The 19,557-nt window shown below is 32.9% G+C and overlaps 2 protein-coding genes across 4 annotated transcripts in view; both read right to left on the reverse strand.

Moving 5' to 3' along the window:
* Window positions 1-8,095, reverse strand: part of LOC111617947 (stimulator of interferon genes protein-like) — a 22,339-nt gene extending 14,244 nt beyond the window's left edge. Inside the window, exons 1-5 of one of the 3 annotated variants that reach the window (XM_023359346.1) lie at window positions 8,008-8,095; window positions 7,224-7,516; window positions 6,999-7,037; window positions 3,095-3,267; window positions 2,912-2,995 (exon numbers count right to left, since the gene is read on the reverse strand). In XM_023359346.1, coding sequence (XP_023215114.1) covers window positions 2,912-2,995; window positions 3,095-3,267; window positions 6,999-7,023 — 282 coding nt within the window. In that variant the 5' untranslated portion in view covers window positions 7,024-7,037; window positions 7,224-7,516; window positions 8,008-8,095. Of the gene's footprint in view, window positions 1-2,911; window positions 2,996-3,094; window positions 3,268-6,998; window positions 7,127-7,223; window positions 7,517-7,926 lie in introns of all 3 variants that reach the window. The other 2 variants (XM_023359344.1, XM_023359345.1) reach the window with 2 other exon arrangements.
* Window positions 8,096-8,399: 304 nt separating this feature from the next.
* Window positions 8,400-9,099, reverse strand: LOC111617917 (the record flags this gene model as incomplete). The annotated part of the gene is made up of 1 exon (XM_023359282.1): window positions 8,400-9,099. A coding segment is annotated over one exon (696 nt), but the record flags the coding sequence as incomplete, so codon positions are not given.
* Between the last annotated feature and the right edge of the window lie 10,458 nt (window positions 9,100-19,557).

Consider the following 19,557-nt stretch of genomic DNA (forward strand, 5'->3'; position numbering starts at 1 on the left):
TTTGTTTTCTAACTAATTCGTTTTAGGACCAGGTGTTGTCCACGGAAATTCCCAAAATTTACAACTTTTCGGTCACTCTCGTCGAACTGGAAAAATGTCTGTCTTTATTACATCTAATATTTCGAAGAAATCAGTCCCACTGTACTCGGCTAGAGATTGGTTCAGTTAGGCTTTTTCTAATATGGAGATTCTGGTTGGATTCGTGCCGGCGCTTCGAAGTGGACTCGCCAACTAAAACAGCGGTGCCTGCGGTGCCAGCAGAGTTGTCACCGCAGGTGGCATCCCTGCCTGTAACCTAGGCGGGGTTGGAACCCCGCCCACGCGCGTCTCAACAGATAAGGCCATTCATATACTGGCCACACGCTTGCAATTAAAATATCGAAAAGTGAAAAAAAATATTTTTTCCTTTAATTTTCTTTACCACTGAGGCGCCCCCTAGGACTTAGCGCCTGGAGCGGCTGCTCAGTTCGCCCTATGGTAGGGCCGGCTCTGCATGCTTGTACAATGTGGTGGCTACATAAAACTTTAAACACTCAAAATTTCTGATTAGTACATCATCTGAAAAAATGTTTTAGATAAAAGATTGTTTATTTTTGATGTAGAATCACAATGTACAGTAAAAGGAGGTGGTTCCCATTTAAGAGAGAGAAGTTGATCCCATTTTCACCAATTCTAGTGCCATCTATGATGAAACTGACAGTTCCATTTCTGGCCCTCTTATAGTTTAATATTTTTGATTTTATGACTTTTTTGTAGAAACATATTTTTCAAGTTATTCCACTAAATTAATTAAAGTGGTCCAACCCATATAATTATTACATTACAGATAGTAACAATAGTCACTATTTACCATCCATATTCTATAATTATATATGTTAGGCTCAAAGACTAAAAATTTAATACCAATATTTTAAAAATTAATACAATAGTTGCATTTTCTAGATTATAATGCACACTTTCTTTTTTCTGACTTAATTCAACTTGGTTGTTTTCATTTGTTCCTCAGTTATGTGTATTACATCATCGATATACAAGCACGTCATATCTCTACATCACTTTGGTTTTTGGTATTCATTAGTTTAATCTTATTTTAACTTTAAAAATACTGTATTTTTTAAAAATATTTTCTAAAGTATAATAGGAAAAATTATTAATCTATATATATAATCGAGACGAGTTGATAATAATAATCAGCGCAGAGCCCAAACGGTTAGGAGTTGGAAGCTGAAATTTGGTACACAGTTAGGGTACGTCACGAAAACGCACACTAAGAAGGGATTTTTCGAAATGCCCTCCTGGGGGAGAGGGACAGGATTAAGCTTAACACTTCCATCAACAATAGAAGTGTTAAGTAACAATGAAAGTGTTACATAACAATGGAATTGTTAAGAGAAAGCGACGTTTTAAGAGAAAGTGCAGTTGGTTTTCATTTTTGCAGGAAATTGAAGATATTTTTAGACCCATGTAAAAATTCTCTAATTAGTCTGGAAACGGGGGATTCAATTTTTGCATTCTGTGAAAATGGGTAAGGTTGACTATAACGTCATAATCTTAATCTTCGCTATCGTTACTTTTGCCCGAGCAACACCGGGTCCACCTGCTAGTTAATAATAAAACGATTTTATTATTATTTTTTCATTATACAATTTCATTACATTCCTCGATTGTCATTGCGGAATCGAAAAAGGAAGGTTGCCTGTAAAACTGATTTTTGCATTAATGCGTTTATTATTTTTTGAATATTTTGCGTGCAAAAATTACTTGGATATAATTTTTCTAAAAATATTGTGGAAATAAGGTAGGTTGATACAGAAACTATTTATCACACATGTACTGTATATGAGCTTCAAAATAAATAAATAAATAAAAATAAATTTTATCAAACGATGAGATCAGCTGATTAATTGTATCATGTACAATATTTTATACCCCCCAAGGAAAATATTGTAGGTCTACAATAAAATAAATTTCGTTTTCCCACAGTTAAACTTTGCTGCTAATTGCTGTTGTGATAACTTTAACACGATCTTCTAAAGACAGCACTTTGCATTTCTTTCATTTTTTAAACAATTTCGAACAAACTGAAATAAATTTCCTTTGTTGCCAGACTAATTTATTAACACCTGCACCTAATTTCAAGGGTGGGAGAAGTGCCTGAGGTGGGTTCAAATGAGAGTTTAAATCAATTCATCATATTAGGAGGGGGGGAAACATTGTTGAACAATAGTTTAGACCAGATATATTTGCGGAAGTGGTCACTTATTACAGTTGTTGTATGTTGTTTTGGACCAAAAATCGATGCCTGCAGTTGCATTACACAGGTGGTCATTTAATACAGGTAACTTATACGAAGACTGTATGGATAAACTATTTGTTGCCAGAAATTTTTGCCATTTTCACAGATGCCCGTTGAATGCAGGTGGTCACCTAAGCAGTTTTCACTGTATATGTAATTAGAGCTTTAGCACTTTTTAGCAAAACAAAAGAAACAAATGTGTATTCTTCTCCATATATTTTATCTTTGAAATTTTTTTAAGTATGAAAATTAAATTTCTAGGAAAACTTGTAGAACTAATGTTGTTCGGCATTAAAAATTGTAAATAAAAATATTTCAAGCCTAGAATCCGTATTTTAAAGTTACAAACCACTGTGTGTTGTATGATCCTGTATCGTGGTTGCATCATCGGCTAACGTTCAGAATGCATTATGGCTTTTCTTAATCACCACAGCGTGTAGTGGTCAAATATCATGAAAGCCATGACGTAAATTTTGCTTCATGGCCATTTTGAAACGACCACAATGCATTGTGGCCATTTTTTTTTTTTTTATCAATAAGCGATTTCAGTCTTTTAGCCTAACACAATAATATATCTTATGAGAAAAATTACAAAATAAAATTTTAAAAACTTACTTGAAGAAATAAATAAAATCCAACAACAAATACCCCAACACAAAAAAATACATCAAATGCAGCTTTGTAGTAAAACATGGACAACTAGAAAATTTTAAATAAATTTAAAAAATAACTAAAGCTATTTTTGATTATTATAAATTATGTATATCAAAATTATTATTGATTTTTATAAATAATTACCATATTAAATATTCCTAAAAAAATCCATAATTTGTTAACTTGAAATTTCTTAACAATGTTAAAAATGTTTTTGTCAATATAAAAACAGGAACATTTGAATTCTCGTATCCATAATAAAAACATTTTTATCAATATTGAAAAAGAAAGAACAGATGTCACTTGTAAAACTAAAACTGTAAGAAAAAAGAATAGTAATAAAAATCAGTTATATATATATATATATATACATTATAAAATGAATTACAATAAAAAAGATAATTTATTTTGTTTAATATAAACCAAAAAAGAATAATTTCTCATAAAGAACTACATTGAATTGAAAAATTCTATACTTATGATTTTCTTTAATAGTTTAATGTTAGGATGTTAGGTGATACAACTCAGGGATACATCAAACAGAATGTGGTTGCCAGCACCAGAGATCCCAAACACTATCTGGCAACACTTGCCAACGAGAGTTGGCTGGCAATATCGAAAAGAAAAAGGCATGAAAGTTCGTTGGATATGCCCGGGTGTTGCCCAAGGATGTTGGTGACAGTTCAGACCTTTTTAATAAAGATTTTTTGTTACTGTTCATGTTTGACTGCTTAGTGTTAGTTCTAAAGATCAGTAGGATTGGATGACAAAAGATATATGATCTACACAGTTATATGCAGTGGATCTATCCAGTGGCATACCGTAGTGGGGGCAACAGGGGCGGTCCGCCCCGGGCGGCACATTTTAGGGGGGCGGCAAAATTTCACAATAAATAATAATAATATCTTGTAAATATTTGAAACATCCTAATTTAAACTTGCATCGCGCTTACGATAGTGCTATCATCCGAACAATCCAGAAATCGGCTCGCCGTCCTGGTGAACTAGTAATTTTTTCATCCGAGGAAATCCTGCGAAACCTGTTGACCGTTTTTTTTTTTTTTTTTTTGCTTGTACGATTCATTCGCGTGCATATACACCACTAATATCCAATAAAACTATTTTAAACAAGTCGCTGCACTATCGCTGAATTTTTCATTGCTTGTTCTGTGACAAAACTGAATTTTGGTTTTTTAACTTGAAATACCTAAATAAGGGGGGCGAAATTTTCCTCCGCCCCGGGCGGCTCACACCCACGGTACGCCACTGGATCTATCATATGTAGATAAGTGGAACAAGTGATGCAGACAGGAAGTTCAAGGAAACAATTGCACCCCCTGTTATTAATATTCATTTCTTTAACAATTGAAATTTGTTTACATGTAAGTGTAAAGTAAACTAAAGAAAGTCACTGCATAAATATAAATTTAAACTGTACAACCTGTAGTTTTCAAATATTTAATAACATAATAAAATATGATTTTTGCCTTTCACATTCATATGAAACTAATGACCCAAACTGTATTTATGATTTGTTCAATGATTTATGGATGTAATTTATGGACAGTCCATTAGTGTCTTCAAAGCAGAAAGAATCAAAAATAAAATAAGCCAGCAACAAGTTGCTCAACTTTCCTGGCAACATTTGGTGACATCATCTGTTATCATATTTTATTTTAAATGTATCTCAGAGTATAATAATGCTTGACTATTAGCTTAATCATAAATAAAACTTTCATTGCATAAAATGAACTATAAAACAAAAATTTAGCAATAGTGACATTTGAACTCCATAACATTTAAAACACTACTAGTTTTTCTTTTAATAAGTAAGATATCCTCACAAGTTTTACTTATTTGTTCAAAAATACTATTCTAGAATATGACAATGATAAAATAAGACTCTATACAACTAAAAACTGGTGCGAAGTACAGCTAAGCAATAAAAAACAAACGTTTTCATAACCCTTCTGGGTTCTTTCTCAGGTTTTCTTAATTCTAAATAAGATGGATCTTCCAAATTCAATCAAGAATATAAAATTTGAATATAAAATCAAACAGTAAGATGAAGAGTTCAAATGAAGAAATTTATGACATGGAATGCATGTGCAAAATTCCTTCAAACAGTTATGAAAATGTTTGTTTTATTGTTATTGCTTAGCCATACTTTGCACCGGTTATTGGTTGTAGAATGTCTTATTTTAAAATTATTTGATTACTATTTAAGATAAATTATTATGATTATATTAATTATTGTATTTGTTCTATGGTTTATTCAGTGATTTCACATGATTTATTATTTATATAATAGATTTGATTGGTATAAACAAGTCATAATCAATAAAATATGTAACACATAATTTTACATATTCTGCATTGCAATTTTATTCAAATATTTTCCATATTTCTTACAGTACAGTAGAACCTCGATTATCCGGACTAATTGGGGATGAAGGTAGTCCGGATAAGGAAAAATCCGGATAATCGAAACAAATACTTTAATTTGTCTTTTAATGATAATACAACACGTTTTCTTTTCGATGACATATCGGTAATATTAAAAGTAAATACTGTATTTAAATCGTGATCAAATTTTCAAGAAACAAACGTTCGTATTGAATTTGGACTACTACTGACCAACGCTAACAGACTACCTATTGTTTAAAAGGCCCTCTGGTGGCGCAAGAAGACGGATTTTATAAAATAAAAAGCAGTTGAAACTGCATTTTTATGAATAAAAATTTGACAAACTATTTATCGTTTTATGACGAGTAAAATTTTTTCGTCGCGTTCGCGGCTTTTAAGTAATGCATAAACCTTCGAGGCGCGAGGCCCTTCGGACCGCGAGGCATAGGCGGTGGCCCACGTCGTCCATGCCTTACGCCGCCCTTGGTCATAGAAATGATGTAATTTGAATATAAATTATTTATAAATACGTATGTCAAGTTATATTTTTATTACTACGTAAAATATATTTAAGAGTTTACGACCACTGTGCTGGGTGAGACGTTGTTGAAACAAAAAAAGTTATGCATTCCATCACGTACATAAACAGTGTCGTAATTCGCCAAGTGCAAATCAGCAAATTCGTAAAATTTTTGTTTATTTTGAACAATCCGGATAATCGAAAATCCGTATAATGGAGGTCCGGATAATGGAGGTTCTACTGTATTTTATTTGCATCCCCATCACTAAATTTCTGGCTGTACTACTGGCCCTTTAAAGATATCAAAGTAAAAAAACTATATATAAATGTAAATCAAATGTATATAAGTGATCTGTTTAAACACAAGCATTGTAATACTGTAAAATATAAAAAAAGAATACTAAACTATACTTTGCATCACAATAGCCCTGACCAGCCATACAGCATTTTTCCAAATCTGGGGAGCTTGACCAATAGAACAAAAAACATTTAATATTTTTAATTAGTAATAATATAACAATTTTAATCCTGCACCTATGCACAATAAGACAAAAGAAGATATTTGGTATAACCCAAATTGTTAGTTTACTGAATACAGCATAATTTAATATAATTTTATCTTAGATAAGGTGACTACAATTTCTTCATGAACCTGGGACCAAAGTATCTTTTACTTGACCATTATTATATTTATCATTATATTTTCTACCTTGTGATTTTTTATGCTTTTTATCAAAATTAACTTGGAGATTTGAAGTGGATGTCTTGTACATAAGTACAGTATATCCCTAGAGGTAACTAAAAAAAAAATTGAATATTGAATGCAAATGAGAAAAGATACAGAAAATTGATCTAAGGAAAAATTTAATTACCGGTATTATTATCGATTTAGAAAGAAAAGATTGATGATTTATGTCAAACTAATAAGATCATTGATTCTTAAATGGCTTCAAGAAATTTGAGTGATATGCTATAAGTCACTTAAATCTGTAGTAATAAATAGTTAATCTTATTTTCACTAATGCATATTAATTTAACCAGGTTTAAATGTTAACACTACAGTACAATAAAACTATTTATACATATTTTTGTTTAAAATTTTCTAGTAAGTTTAAAAACTTACCTACTACATTGTCTGATGTTATCATTTCCCACAGTACTCCTGTATATAATATAAATGAAGCAACAATAAGAGATACCATAATCAACAGATTGTGAATTCTTTCATTTTTCATATTTCTGCATTTCAAACTATTATAAACAAACCATTATAGAAAAACAAAATATTGATTAATTAATATATTAAACTGAATTTTATAGTAAAATCACAAATAAAAATAATCTTTACTTGTTTGTCTTGTCTTATGATGATAAGGTTATGGCTAATGCACCTTACTCTCCAAATACAATTTCCTAGGATTTGCAGTTATATCAACGTGTAAGAAATGGACAGTGTCATGATGGTACACTTAGCCCCCTATTACAGTATACTGAATTGGCAAAAGTGCCCACTTTATTTATTTACAACCTTTAATTATATCATTCTTATAATTCTAATTGCACAGCATTAGCATATTGCTACTTATTTTGAAGTTCAATACTTATTACATAAGTACATATAAAATATGGCATTTTTGAAATCTGAAAATAAAATTGATAACTTTAACATTTTAATCAATAAATTAATTTCACATTTAACTAAAAAGATAAAAACAGTTGCAAAAATTCAAATTACATAGTAAAATGAATGTAATCTATTTAGAAATCACGAAAGAAATTTCTAACAAGTAAGAAATGAGTTAAGACAAAGCACACTTTACAGATTACATATAACAGATTTCTCATCCACGTGATCTAACTCCTTATAAAAATAAATACTGTATTAATAATCTTTAAATATTCAATTTGTAAGAGAATGTAAAACGTCATAAAATTCAATTTTTTTTTTTTTTCAAAATTAAACATTATTATTGCATTGTGAAAACAAGTATTTAACACAACTTCTTCATCGCGGAAAAATTGTTAAAGAGAAAATATTAATACATACGTACACAAATACGTGTATTTAATAGATTCATATCTGCAATTGTGCCTTCATATAATTTCTGTTAAAAGACATTAAAGTACATTACCTATCTTTCTCATCCACACTCAGTAAACAGATACACATTTCCTACGGATTGCATTACAGAGGCACAACACATGTAACACGCTTCAGTACTCGGAAATAATGAGCAATGTTGCCACGCCGATTTGCTTGCCATCGGTAGATTACTTGGGCAATTTTCAGTAGATTTCGGTAGTTTTTTGGTAGATCGACTTTTTGTGGCAGTAAGGGGGTTGCACATAAACAATAACACTTTTTTCGTTATTTATTTTATTATAAACTATAAAAAACAACAAAAAACTAACACAGAACACTTACATAAAAAAATAATAATTTACTAATTTAAGTAGGTATATTTTGTCTTCTTTTTCTAACAAAAAATTACCTTTTATTTATCGGATATTAATAATAATAATTATTATTATTCAATATCTTCCGTTTGTATGTTTTTTAACACACTGTTTGTTATTTTTGAAATTAAATTATCTTTTACAGGAAAATCGTAACAGTAATTTTTTCCAATTAATTGTTTAGTTAAAAGTAAGCCAGTAATTGTTTCAGAGCTCAGTTTATTTCTTTGTTTCGTTTTTAACAAATTTATTGACGAAAATATTCTTTCCACATTAGCTGAAGAATGAGGCAGACACAAGATATTCTCAACAAAACGAGACAACACTGGAAAAACAAGTGTTTTATCGCCTAGAGTAATAGTTTTAATATTTTGCCAGAAAACTTGCACATCATTGCTAAATGATTGTATTTCTTGATTATTTCTTAATAGTCTCCATTCGGAATCTAAACTTTGAAGCTCGCGATCAGTTATAAGATTAGGAAATAACAAGGCAACATCTGTAATTGTATGTATAGTCCCACTTTTGACAACGGTTGGGTTCAAAAAACGAAATTTTTTTATAGAGTTGTTTTTAAGAGGAAATCTAGCAGTAATTTGGGTGCAACCTTCAATGTAAAAATCCAAACAACGTAGTCGAAAAAATTTAATCTGTTCATCTGTAAGGTTCAGTCGCGTCATTGAAGCGACGACTTTTGCTCCAAAATACATGTTTTCTATAGCTAAATAATTTCTTGGATTTTTAAAATCAATATTTTCGATNTGATTTATTTATCGTTTTTATTTTAGTAATTTTTAAAATATAATTATTTCATTTTTTTTAAATGCAATTTTACTGTTTTGAATTACTGTTCTGGTGTTAAATTAAAGTGGGATTACACTTTAAGAAGTAGCTGGCTATAAACGTGTTTTCATGTAGCTAATTACATATTATTCGGTTTTATTTTACATTATCATTTCTTTTTTATATTAATTCTCGGAGAATCTTTTGCTCATTCGTTAGCAAACGGCATTATCAAGAAACTACTTTTGTACTGTATTTTATTTTAATTTATTTAAAATAACAAAAGCGGAAGAGAAGAGGACATGAAAACGCTATAACAGAAAATTTCTTTCAATTCAAGCTTCTTGTCTCAAAATGTATTCACATTAGGATTCCTCAATCACTAAACTCGTAGAGATATATGTGCAGACTTATTACACTGCTGTTAGGAACATCACAATGACATTTTGATGTTTGATAAGCAACTTTTATTATTGATATACATTACGGTCACGAAGACTCTCCTCAGCCATACTGTACATGAATATAACTGTAAAATTGCAGCAGATCTATTACTATAAAAATCCGGCATAATGTTATCCATTATATATCTAAAAGTATTCAAATTTCTATTTTCTACTCCTCCTCTTCTCGTTCAGCCATTTAGCGTCTTGGCTAGAGATTAATGACTTGTTTATAATGCTGTTTGCTAACTAATAAACAAAGCATTCTTCGAGAAACGATTTAATTTAAACAAGTGAAGACATAAAAAAATAGCCAAACAACTAATTTGTTTCTTCGTTTTACTTTCCTGGCTGTTATATGAGAGGGGAAAGTATGGCGATTGTGAGGTCAGCCGATTAGGGGTGAGGTGTTTTCGACAGCCGAGCGGTCAATACTGTCGTGTGGGCGCGGAATGACTCACAGAGACAGGTTTACCATATAAAACTGTTTAATAATATACATAAATCGTTCTTACAACAATCCAATAAGTCGGACAAGAGCCTATCCAACGATGGGTTTCTGTAACAGTTCCCAAAAATCGGAAAGTTCGAATGCTCGATCGGTCCCTGGGGAGCTTTCAGCACTGTGGACGCAGAGAACGATGGCCCCGGGGCACGCACCAGCACTTGTAGTGATGTCTTCGGTTGACAAGTCGAACCTCGGCGATTCTAGAGTGGACGGGTTAGCGAAACCAGTTCCTAGGTCGTCGAAAGAGCCTTCGTTGTGTCTCGGTCGGGACCACCAAATTCCGACAGGTGAGCACTACACACCAAAAACCAAGCCCCCGTAAAATTCCCGAAAACGCGGTTTTATCGATTTTTCCACCGCGGTCGCCTCTCCATTGGTCTCTCCTCGTCACATGGTGACAATTCGAAACTTCAGGAAGGGCGCGGGAGAGGTCAACGTCGCGTCAGAACACGACTCCTCTCCAACCTCGTTTTCTTCGACTTTATCTATTGTTTAAAATCTTTTAACAAGACAAAAGGTTCATTGTTTAAATCCGATCTTTAAGTTCGCTCTTTCGCCCTACGAAACTTGACTCATTTAAAAAGTCGTTAATGGCCTCCTTTCGGACCCCGTTTGGGTCCTCACACGATCGGTCAAAAAATGACCTCGCAAGATTTTTACATTTTTGGGCTTAGGACACCTTTTAAAACGTCGAGAAATGAAAAAAAATTTTGGGTATAATTTCTGTATGCATGGATGTTAGTGTGTGTGCGGCACGATTTGTTCACTTTGTTTAAAGCTTAATAATTCCCATGCTTTTCGTCGAAAATTTCTGAAATTTTGCAGGGAGGTTTGTTTATTAGGGGAATTACTCCTATTAAATTTTGTGGTTAAAGGTAGAAGGGTGGTGGAGATAATGGGGGTCGTGCATATCTCTAGTATCATAGGACTTATTGACGATTTTATTCGTTACTAGCGTTTACAATTTTTTTTTAAATAAAATCCATCCCTTTCTTCAAAATCAAACTTTTTGCCATTTGAAATAGTTAAAAATATTAAAAATTTTAAAAATAAAATATGATAACAGATGGCGTCACCAAATGTTGCTGGGAAAGTCGAGCCACTGGTTGTCGGTTTATTTTATTTTTGGTTCTTTCCACCTTGAGGGCACTAAGGAACTGTCCTTAAATTACGTTCGCATTTTTCTTGAAATTTTTATCCCCCCTCTCCCATCGTGCCAATTTGTCCAAGTTTCCGTAACCCCTCCACTCTTCGGACATCCAACAAAGCTCAATCCCCCTTAAAACTTTTATTATTTTATGAACTATATATACCATAACTAGAAACGGTGGAATTACGTCCAAATTGTTTTTATAAGATTGCAATCTTTCTAGTGAGTTATAACAGTGTTTTCATAATACAGTAAAGCATCGATTATCCGACCCCCGATTAACCGTCACATCGGTTAACCGATCGTTCTAGTTGGCAAATTTAAAATGTCCGTTAGTGATGTGGCGCTACAATATTTGGCTATGTCTTGGCTACTTTAATATTATTTTTGTTAAATTTTTGCGTGTTTTAGCTTGGGACACGGCTCGACCATTAAAGGGAGGCCAGTATTTAAACGAGACTTAATTTTCTAATTATGAGTGGTTGTTTGTTTTGTGAGCAATAAAATAATTTAAAAATAATTTTTAACGATACGATAGCGACGATTATTATTTTTTAAAAAAATTTGTTAGGCTTAACATCGATGAAAATTCAATGCGAAGTCGGTTAATAGCGATATACTAATTACATGGGATATACTAATAATGTATTTTTTTCATTTTTTTCGGTTATCCGATTTTTCAGTTATCCGACCAACCTGAGTCCTCAATTGAGTCCGATAATCGATGCTCTACTGTAACTCAATTGAAAAATAAAACTACAGCTGTTTTTCGCGAGTTTTGCACTTTTCAATTTCAACAATCTTTTTATAGAAAATCCTGAAATTTTGCACACTACTTAAAAAAAACAATTTTTTTAAAAATCAAATATTCAAAATTATTTTAGGCATTTGGGAAGGAAGAAAAACTTCGAAAATCAGTAACTCTGATTCCTGTACTATACTGGTACATGTACATATACTGTAGTTAGCCAGTGATATTTTTTACTTGGCGCTGAATCACTGCCATAACTGCCAATTTTATCGAATGAATCTTCGTTTAGAAGCAGGATGTAAATTTGAATATGTTCTCAGTATAATTAAACTATTTCAAATATAATGCAACTTTAGAAATACAGAGTTTCTTAAAAATAGTATAAATGCCAATGGCAAATATCAGTGGCAGAAATGGAAAGGAGACTCTGATCAGAGTCGGTAGATTAACTGGTCTTTTGACTACCTATTTTCGGTCGTTGCTAAAATCAACTAGAGACAAATGTTACCACCAGGGGCATTGCAGTCACTTCAAGAGCGTTAGGTCGAATCGCTGTGAGGACTAATGTTTTCTTTTTATTGAAAGATATATAACCTTCGAGTTCGACTTCATAATTTTCTATATGAATTTAATTATAAGAATGAAAAAGCTTTTATTTAAACTCAAAACCAGGTTTATGGATAAATAAATGACACTTAATAAAACATTAAAGTAAATGACACTGAATTAATTTAATAATAACTATAAATAAATAAATGATACGTAATAAAACATTAAACACCTTCCATCGCTGAGAAATGTTTATTTAATAAAACACTAACATTTTCAGCCTCATGAAATAAACCATCCTCGGGTGTAAATGACTTCGAACGTATTTTATTAAATAAACATTTCTCAGCGATGGAAGGTGTTTAATATTTTATTAAGTGTTTTAAAAACGCTGAGTTTGATATTTAGTTAAATAAATGACAAGGAACAAAACTGACATAATAATACAACTATTAAATTGTGCTATTATATCAATTTATTATACGTTAAAAATTTATATACATACAAACAAATTATATTATACATAATAATAATAACAATTATTATTTTTTGTAATAACTCAGGATGTATTTCTTCATAATTTGAAGTTTAGACTATTTACAAAAAGTCAAAATAACTTTTGAGTTTATCTTTATCCTTTTTTTACACTACCACAGAAGTAACAGTCTTAAAAAATTTGCTTTGAAGAACTCTTCTTAAACACAGGTAAAAATTGGTAAAAAAAACTTCACAAGGTTAAAAAGTGTCAGCCTTTTCTTGTAGGTTTCTGACACTTTTACAATTAAAAACACAAAGAAATTCTTCACCATTTTCTTCTTCTTCTTGCAGGTGTTAATATGGAGATTATAGCTCAAATAGGCTCTTTCTCCGATAGACTTCTGTATGATCGCTATGCGACCGATGAGCCAGCCGTACCTGAACGGCCTAATCGCGCGCGCGGGAAATAATGCCTTCCGGGAGGACTTTTATGGGGAACTGGCCTCCTATTCAGTCGTTATTGGCAAGGAGAAAACCCGGAAAACTCCAAGCAGCCAGCCTGTCCGACCGTGGCGCGAACCCACGACGAACCTCCCAGTCTTTAGGGTCTGGTCCTTCACCATTTTCATTTTTATCGACTTTTTAAACTGCTTCTGGCCCTCTGGTAGTAGTTACGAGTATCTACATTATTTGCATATGGTTACAATTTTTGTAATAACTCAGGATGTATTTCTTCATAATTTGAAGTTTAGACTACAGTATTCCTCCGGCAGATGAAGTACATGCCCTGCAAAACGCATTCTACCCGCTGTCCTGTAGTTCATGTAGGTCACTTCTTCTGAAAACTAATGAATAATAACATAAGACTAAAACATATGAATAATAACATATTAAACAAAATATAGGCTAAAACACACACATACATACAGAATTTTATTCCTTCTTTTTCTGATGTTTTTGTAATTAGATAATCGTACAACGCCAAGAAAAACGGAGGATCAAAGTTTGACCAATGACAATATTTTCCCGGAAAATACTAACAGATAATGTTTGGTAAGTTGTTAAATAAACCGAATTTCGATGCATTTACTTGTAGCCAACTTTACTTTTAAGATAAAGTTGCTTATTGCATAATTATTTTTAAATTATTCAATTAAAATCATTGAACACTGGTAATTGGCAACAACCAGTGGTCGTTCGCGTCTCCAGATTGTCTTCATATTTGTAACACCTAAAAAGGGACCAGTTTCACTTAGAAAGTTATCTCCTCTCGTCAGTTCGTCCACTTATCGCATTTTTGTGTACAAACAAAACAATAGTAAGTATGCGTACTCTGTATAAGAACAAATTCGTACACCAATAATGTCACTAAAAAAATTCTAACGCAGACAATTCCCTGATCCCCTCATAGGTGACCGGATGGCCGAGTGATTAATAAGGTGGCAGCCTACTGGGGACGGTATCGAATCCGGACCGGTCGACAAACCCCAGAAATTTTTCGGGAGGTGATCTGTTCTGTATAAATCAGGCCGCACCTCTCATCATCCAGCTCTCATCATTGTGGGCCTGGTCGATCCCATAATCAGTGCCGTAACAAGGGCGGTGCCAGGCACAGGGCGCAGAAATGACCTGGACGCAGAAATGAGTCATAGTTTTGGGGCGTAGTTACAGAAGCTCGCACCGGGCGCATAAAAGGCTAGTTACGGCGCTGCCCATAATATCAGGGGCACAGCCAGAGGAGGCGAATAGGCCCTGGCACTCTCCAAAGAAAAACGGGGAAACACTAAAAAGTTTTCCAATAATCTTTACCTAATTAATTAATATCTTCTTTCTTTCGGGGTTTATATGGAGATTCTGGCCTAATTAATATTAATTATTAATTTTTTTAACTCTGTGGGCATTAAGATGGCGTCTTTTCGCAAGCCCATTATGGGGTTCGGCCAGCCCCACAATGGGGCTGCCGTGGTGAGTGCCGGGACCCGACATATCCGAACGGTCGAAAATTCCCCGAAAAATACCTGGGGATTTTTTGACCCGTTTGGATTCGAGCCCGGGTTCCCCAGAGCGGCGGGCTGCAACCTTGATCGCTCGGCCATCCGGCCGGCCTAATTAATATTGTATCGTGTCTTCTATTTCTACACTATTTATAACAGTCACATAAGGGTATTTTATTAAATTTTAAATTTGCATTAAAAAGTTTTAATCCGTTTAACTCGGCTCCCCAAGATTAAATCCTGAGTGCGCCACTCAGTGGCGTAGCGTGGGTGTCAGCCGCCCGGGGCATAGGAAAATTTCGCCGTCCCCTTATTTAGGTATCTCAATTTAAAAGACTAAAATTCAGTTTCGTCCAGTGGCGTGCCGTCATTAGAAGCGTTGGAAGCGCCGCTTCCCTCGTATTCTCTAAAAAATAAATAAATATTAATTTTAATTATATGAAAATAATCGCACAATATTTTATTATAACCGCATTACGTATCTTATTACAAATTTCTATACTACACGTGGAAAAAAATTGCTATTGTATATTACAATATTAGTGGCGGAGTGGAATCTCCTGTATTTTCAGATTACGAAAAGCCAGATTTGCGCATGCGCTTTACAGAGCACCAACCTCACCCGGTTTAGCCGGTGGAAGCCTACGACCTTGGGTGGAAGCTGCACACGTATAACGATTCCAATTCTATCAAGGACCGGTTCTGGGCTGTTAGCCGCCTGCCCACTAGATATTTCGATTACGTGAATAACGAGTAGATTTATAACTTAACCCAACCGATAAGAATTTACTGGTATGTTTTTACGATAGTTCTGTATAGTTGACAGGAGTTTAAAAAATCCATTAAAATATTTGATATATTTATTCCGCTCTCCGATTTTATATTACTCACGGATTTCGATGTTAAACCAGTGATATTACGATTTCGTACATCCCATCTTTAAGGGGATGTAGAAAAAAACGTGTACAATTCTTGTATAATGTTAAAAAATTAACCGTTACTTCGACAGCGTCATTTACAACTAAATTTAATGAATGAGAGAGATGCACCAGGTACAGAAAAGGCTCTAGAATTTATTTTCCTTAAATTTACGATTTATGTATCCGTTGTCGTAAAAATTTGTCTTTCCACTTTTTTCCCGAGACTACAAATATTCGAGTACAAAGTAACTGGTTTCGACTTATTTCTACTTAAGAAGTAGTTAAATAATTAAGCGATTAGGGAATTGGGGACGTAAACAAAACCCTGATGAAAGAGCCGGAATTTTACTTAAACAAAAGCCTAACCGGACCAATATCTAGCCGAGTACAGTGGGACTGATTTCTTCGTAATATTAGATGTAATAAAGACAGAAATTTTTCCAGTTCAATGAAAGTGAGTAAAAGTTGTAAATTTTGGAAATTTCCGTGGACACCTGGTCTTAAAACGAATTACAGTAGTTAGAAAACAAATGACTTTTAAGTTTAACAAATTTAGATTTTTACAGCTATGATGAGAAACGTTTAAAATTTACAACAACCCTGTCGCGTCCTTTGAGATATACTAGTGATGAGACAAAAGAGACATTAACCGGTATCGGCACCCTCGGGATTTGGCAAGCATGCACCGCACCGCACACCTACCAAGACCGTCTCTGATTCCATCCACGAGCCACTGGTAGGGAGCAATTTTAACTAGGTGGATTGTTTTAATATTTAAAAAGTAAAGACTATTTTATGTTATTTTTATGTACGTTTCTTCACAAAACTATATTTATAATTTTCTTTAAAAGTATATTCATACAATTGAATATTTTGTACCAGGTATGTATAATTGTATATCATCACACATTTTATTTTAACAAGTAAGTTTTTATAATTTTATTTTTAATTTTAGCCCTTATATTATAGCTAGCAATTTAGAATGTAATTGTGATATCGAAAATTTATTTCAAAAAGTTTTGGCTCGAGACCATATAATGAAAAAGAAAAAATTTGTTCGACATTTTCATGATAAAATTTATGAAGATATAAAATGGCTTTGTGGATGCATAAAAATGCAAAATTTGTTTTGTTGGCCTTGCCTACTATTTTCAAATAAAATTAGTGTGTAGAATGAGATTGGCTTTGACGATTTAAATAATTTGAGTAAAGCTGGCAAAAGACACGAAAATCCTAAATCTCGCATCGATTCTTTCGTAAAATTGAAGCAATTTGGAAATCAAAATAGAATAGAATTTAACATTAGTACACAATATAAAATATATATTGAAAATTATAACAAGATAGTTACGGCTAATAGATATATTTTAATTAGTAGATGTTATCGAAGCGAGAATTGGCATTTAGAGGGCATGGGGAATCTATTAAATCTAATATAAGAGAGTTAATTATATTGAACTTGCTTATTTATTAGGTGCGTTAGATAATGTATTAATTAAAAATACATTTAGAGAAGTCTACGGTTTTTACTGGCTTATCGAACAAACGAATACGAATGGACCCTAGACCATTGCAGACTGATTGCCCCTGGAAGTCGGCTTCTTATAGAAACACAGCTTCCCTATTATCAAATGTCACGGCACGCCACTGGTTTCGTCACAGAATAAGTAATGAAAAATTCCATGCTAGTGTTACCACCTTTTTAAAATAGCTCTATCGGATATTGGAGGTGTATATGAATACGAATGAAAAAAAAGGTCGTCAGGTTGCGCACGATATCCCCAGGTAAAATTGATAGTTCGACCAGACGGTGAGTCCAATAGCGTAGCATAGTGGGGACGGCAGGGGCGGCAAAATTTCACAATAAATAATAATAATATCTTGTAAAAATTTGAACCATTTTATTTAATATTTTCGTTGCACCTACGATTCGGACCGATTGAAATGAGCACGGAATAGTGTTACCATCCGGCATCCGGGTGAACTATTAATTTTATCCGGGGATATCGTGCACAACCTGTTGATCTTTTTTTTTTTTGATTGTACGATTTTTGTGTTTCGTGTTCATATACACATGCAATATCCAATGGAACTCTGTCATCATAATTGATTTAGAACCGGTATGCACTGCACATTATTCTTCGCAAAATGACATACGCATGCGTCAGGAACTTCTGTTCGATCAAACCTCACCTGCCGTCCGGGTCCAAGGACAATATACTACAAGGATAGCCAGATCCCTATACTACAATGTTAGCCAGGAATGGCAAGTTAGTGACGTCAGCACGTGTCCTGATCTCTTTGTTTACCTAGAGCAGGGTGTGCACATGTTTAGTTTTCGCTTTTAATATTCGTCCAATTTTGTGATTAACGAAGTGATTTATTTTAATATTTCTGTAATTGTTTTATTTGACTAAATTTTTTATAAGGTAAGATGATTTAAATATAAGTCATTAAATATTTAAAGCTATATTTTTATGTTAGGTGAAGAATAAAATGCCGGGTACTAGGTGTGCTGTGTATGGTTGCAATAATAACTTTTTTGCAGTAAAAGCTAAAGGAGAAAGTGTAACGTTTCATGTGTTTCCTAGACAAAAAGACTTAATTTCTAAAAGAATTAGGTCTGAATGGATTAATCGTTGCAAAAGGAGCGATAAATTTAATCCAGATACAAGTAGAATATGTTCTGTTCATTTTGTTCAAAGTGATTATGAAAGAGATTTACGAAATGAATTGTTGGGTAAGTCATAAGTACAGTTCATTCATATATATTACTTGTTTTGGCGCGTGAATGTTTAATTTGTTTGTTTTAGTATAAAACTCCAGAATATTTTCTATTTCAGGTTTACCAGAAAGAAAGATTCTGAAGAAAACAGCTATCCCTACATTAAATCTTCCGGATAGAATGAACCCAACAGTTACGGAACGAGAAAGAAGAAGTTCAAAAAGAAAACAAAAAGAAGAAGTTAATGATCTTTTAACAAATACTGATAACAATAGTAACAATCTTCAAGATGAATGTCATTACGAAATTAAATATAAGAAGCTGTTAGAAGAATATAATGTTTTAAAATCAGAATATGAAAAATTGAAAGAAGATCATAAAAAAAGAATAAAAGTATTAAACGATTTATTACGATATTACAAAAGAAGAAATATCTATCGTCCAAATGTACAAAAATCAAACCAAATGGCTGCAGATTTGTTGACACAGGTCTTTACAAAAAATCAAATTTCATTACTATCAAAAAAGAAAAAACGAGTTAACTGGAACACAGAAGATATGTCTATAGCCTTAACATTAAGGTATTACAGCAAAAAATGCTACTTATATTTAAAAAATAAACTGCATTATCCTTTGCCATGTGTATCGTCATTGAAAAAATGGGCATCTCAAGTAAATTTACGAGAAGGAATATTGAAAGATGTCTTATTAATGTTGAAATTGGCTGGAGAAAATTTTACACCTTTTGAAAAAACAGTGGTGCTTTCATTTGATGAAGTAAAAATTAAGGCAGTTGAAGAGTATGACGTCTCTGCAGATGAAGTTCTAGGACCTTACAATCAAATGCAAGTCGTCATGATAAGAGGTCTTTTTTCGAATTGGAAGCAACCTGTTTATATCGGGTTTGATCAAAAAATGACAAGAG

This window comes from Centruroides sculpturatus, unplaced genomic scaffold (assembly GCF_000671375.1).
Source record: "Centruroides sculpturatus isolate CEXI.00-Female unplaced genomic scaffold, Cexi_2.0 scaffold57, whole genome shotgun sequence".
Lineage (NCBI taxonomy): Eukaryota > Metazoa > Arthropoda > Arachnida > Scorpiones > Buthidae > Centruroides > Centruroides sculpturatus.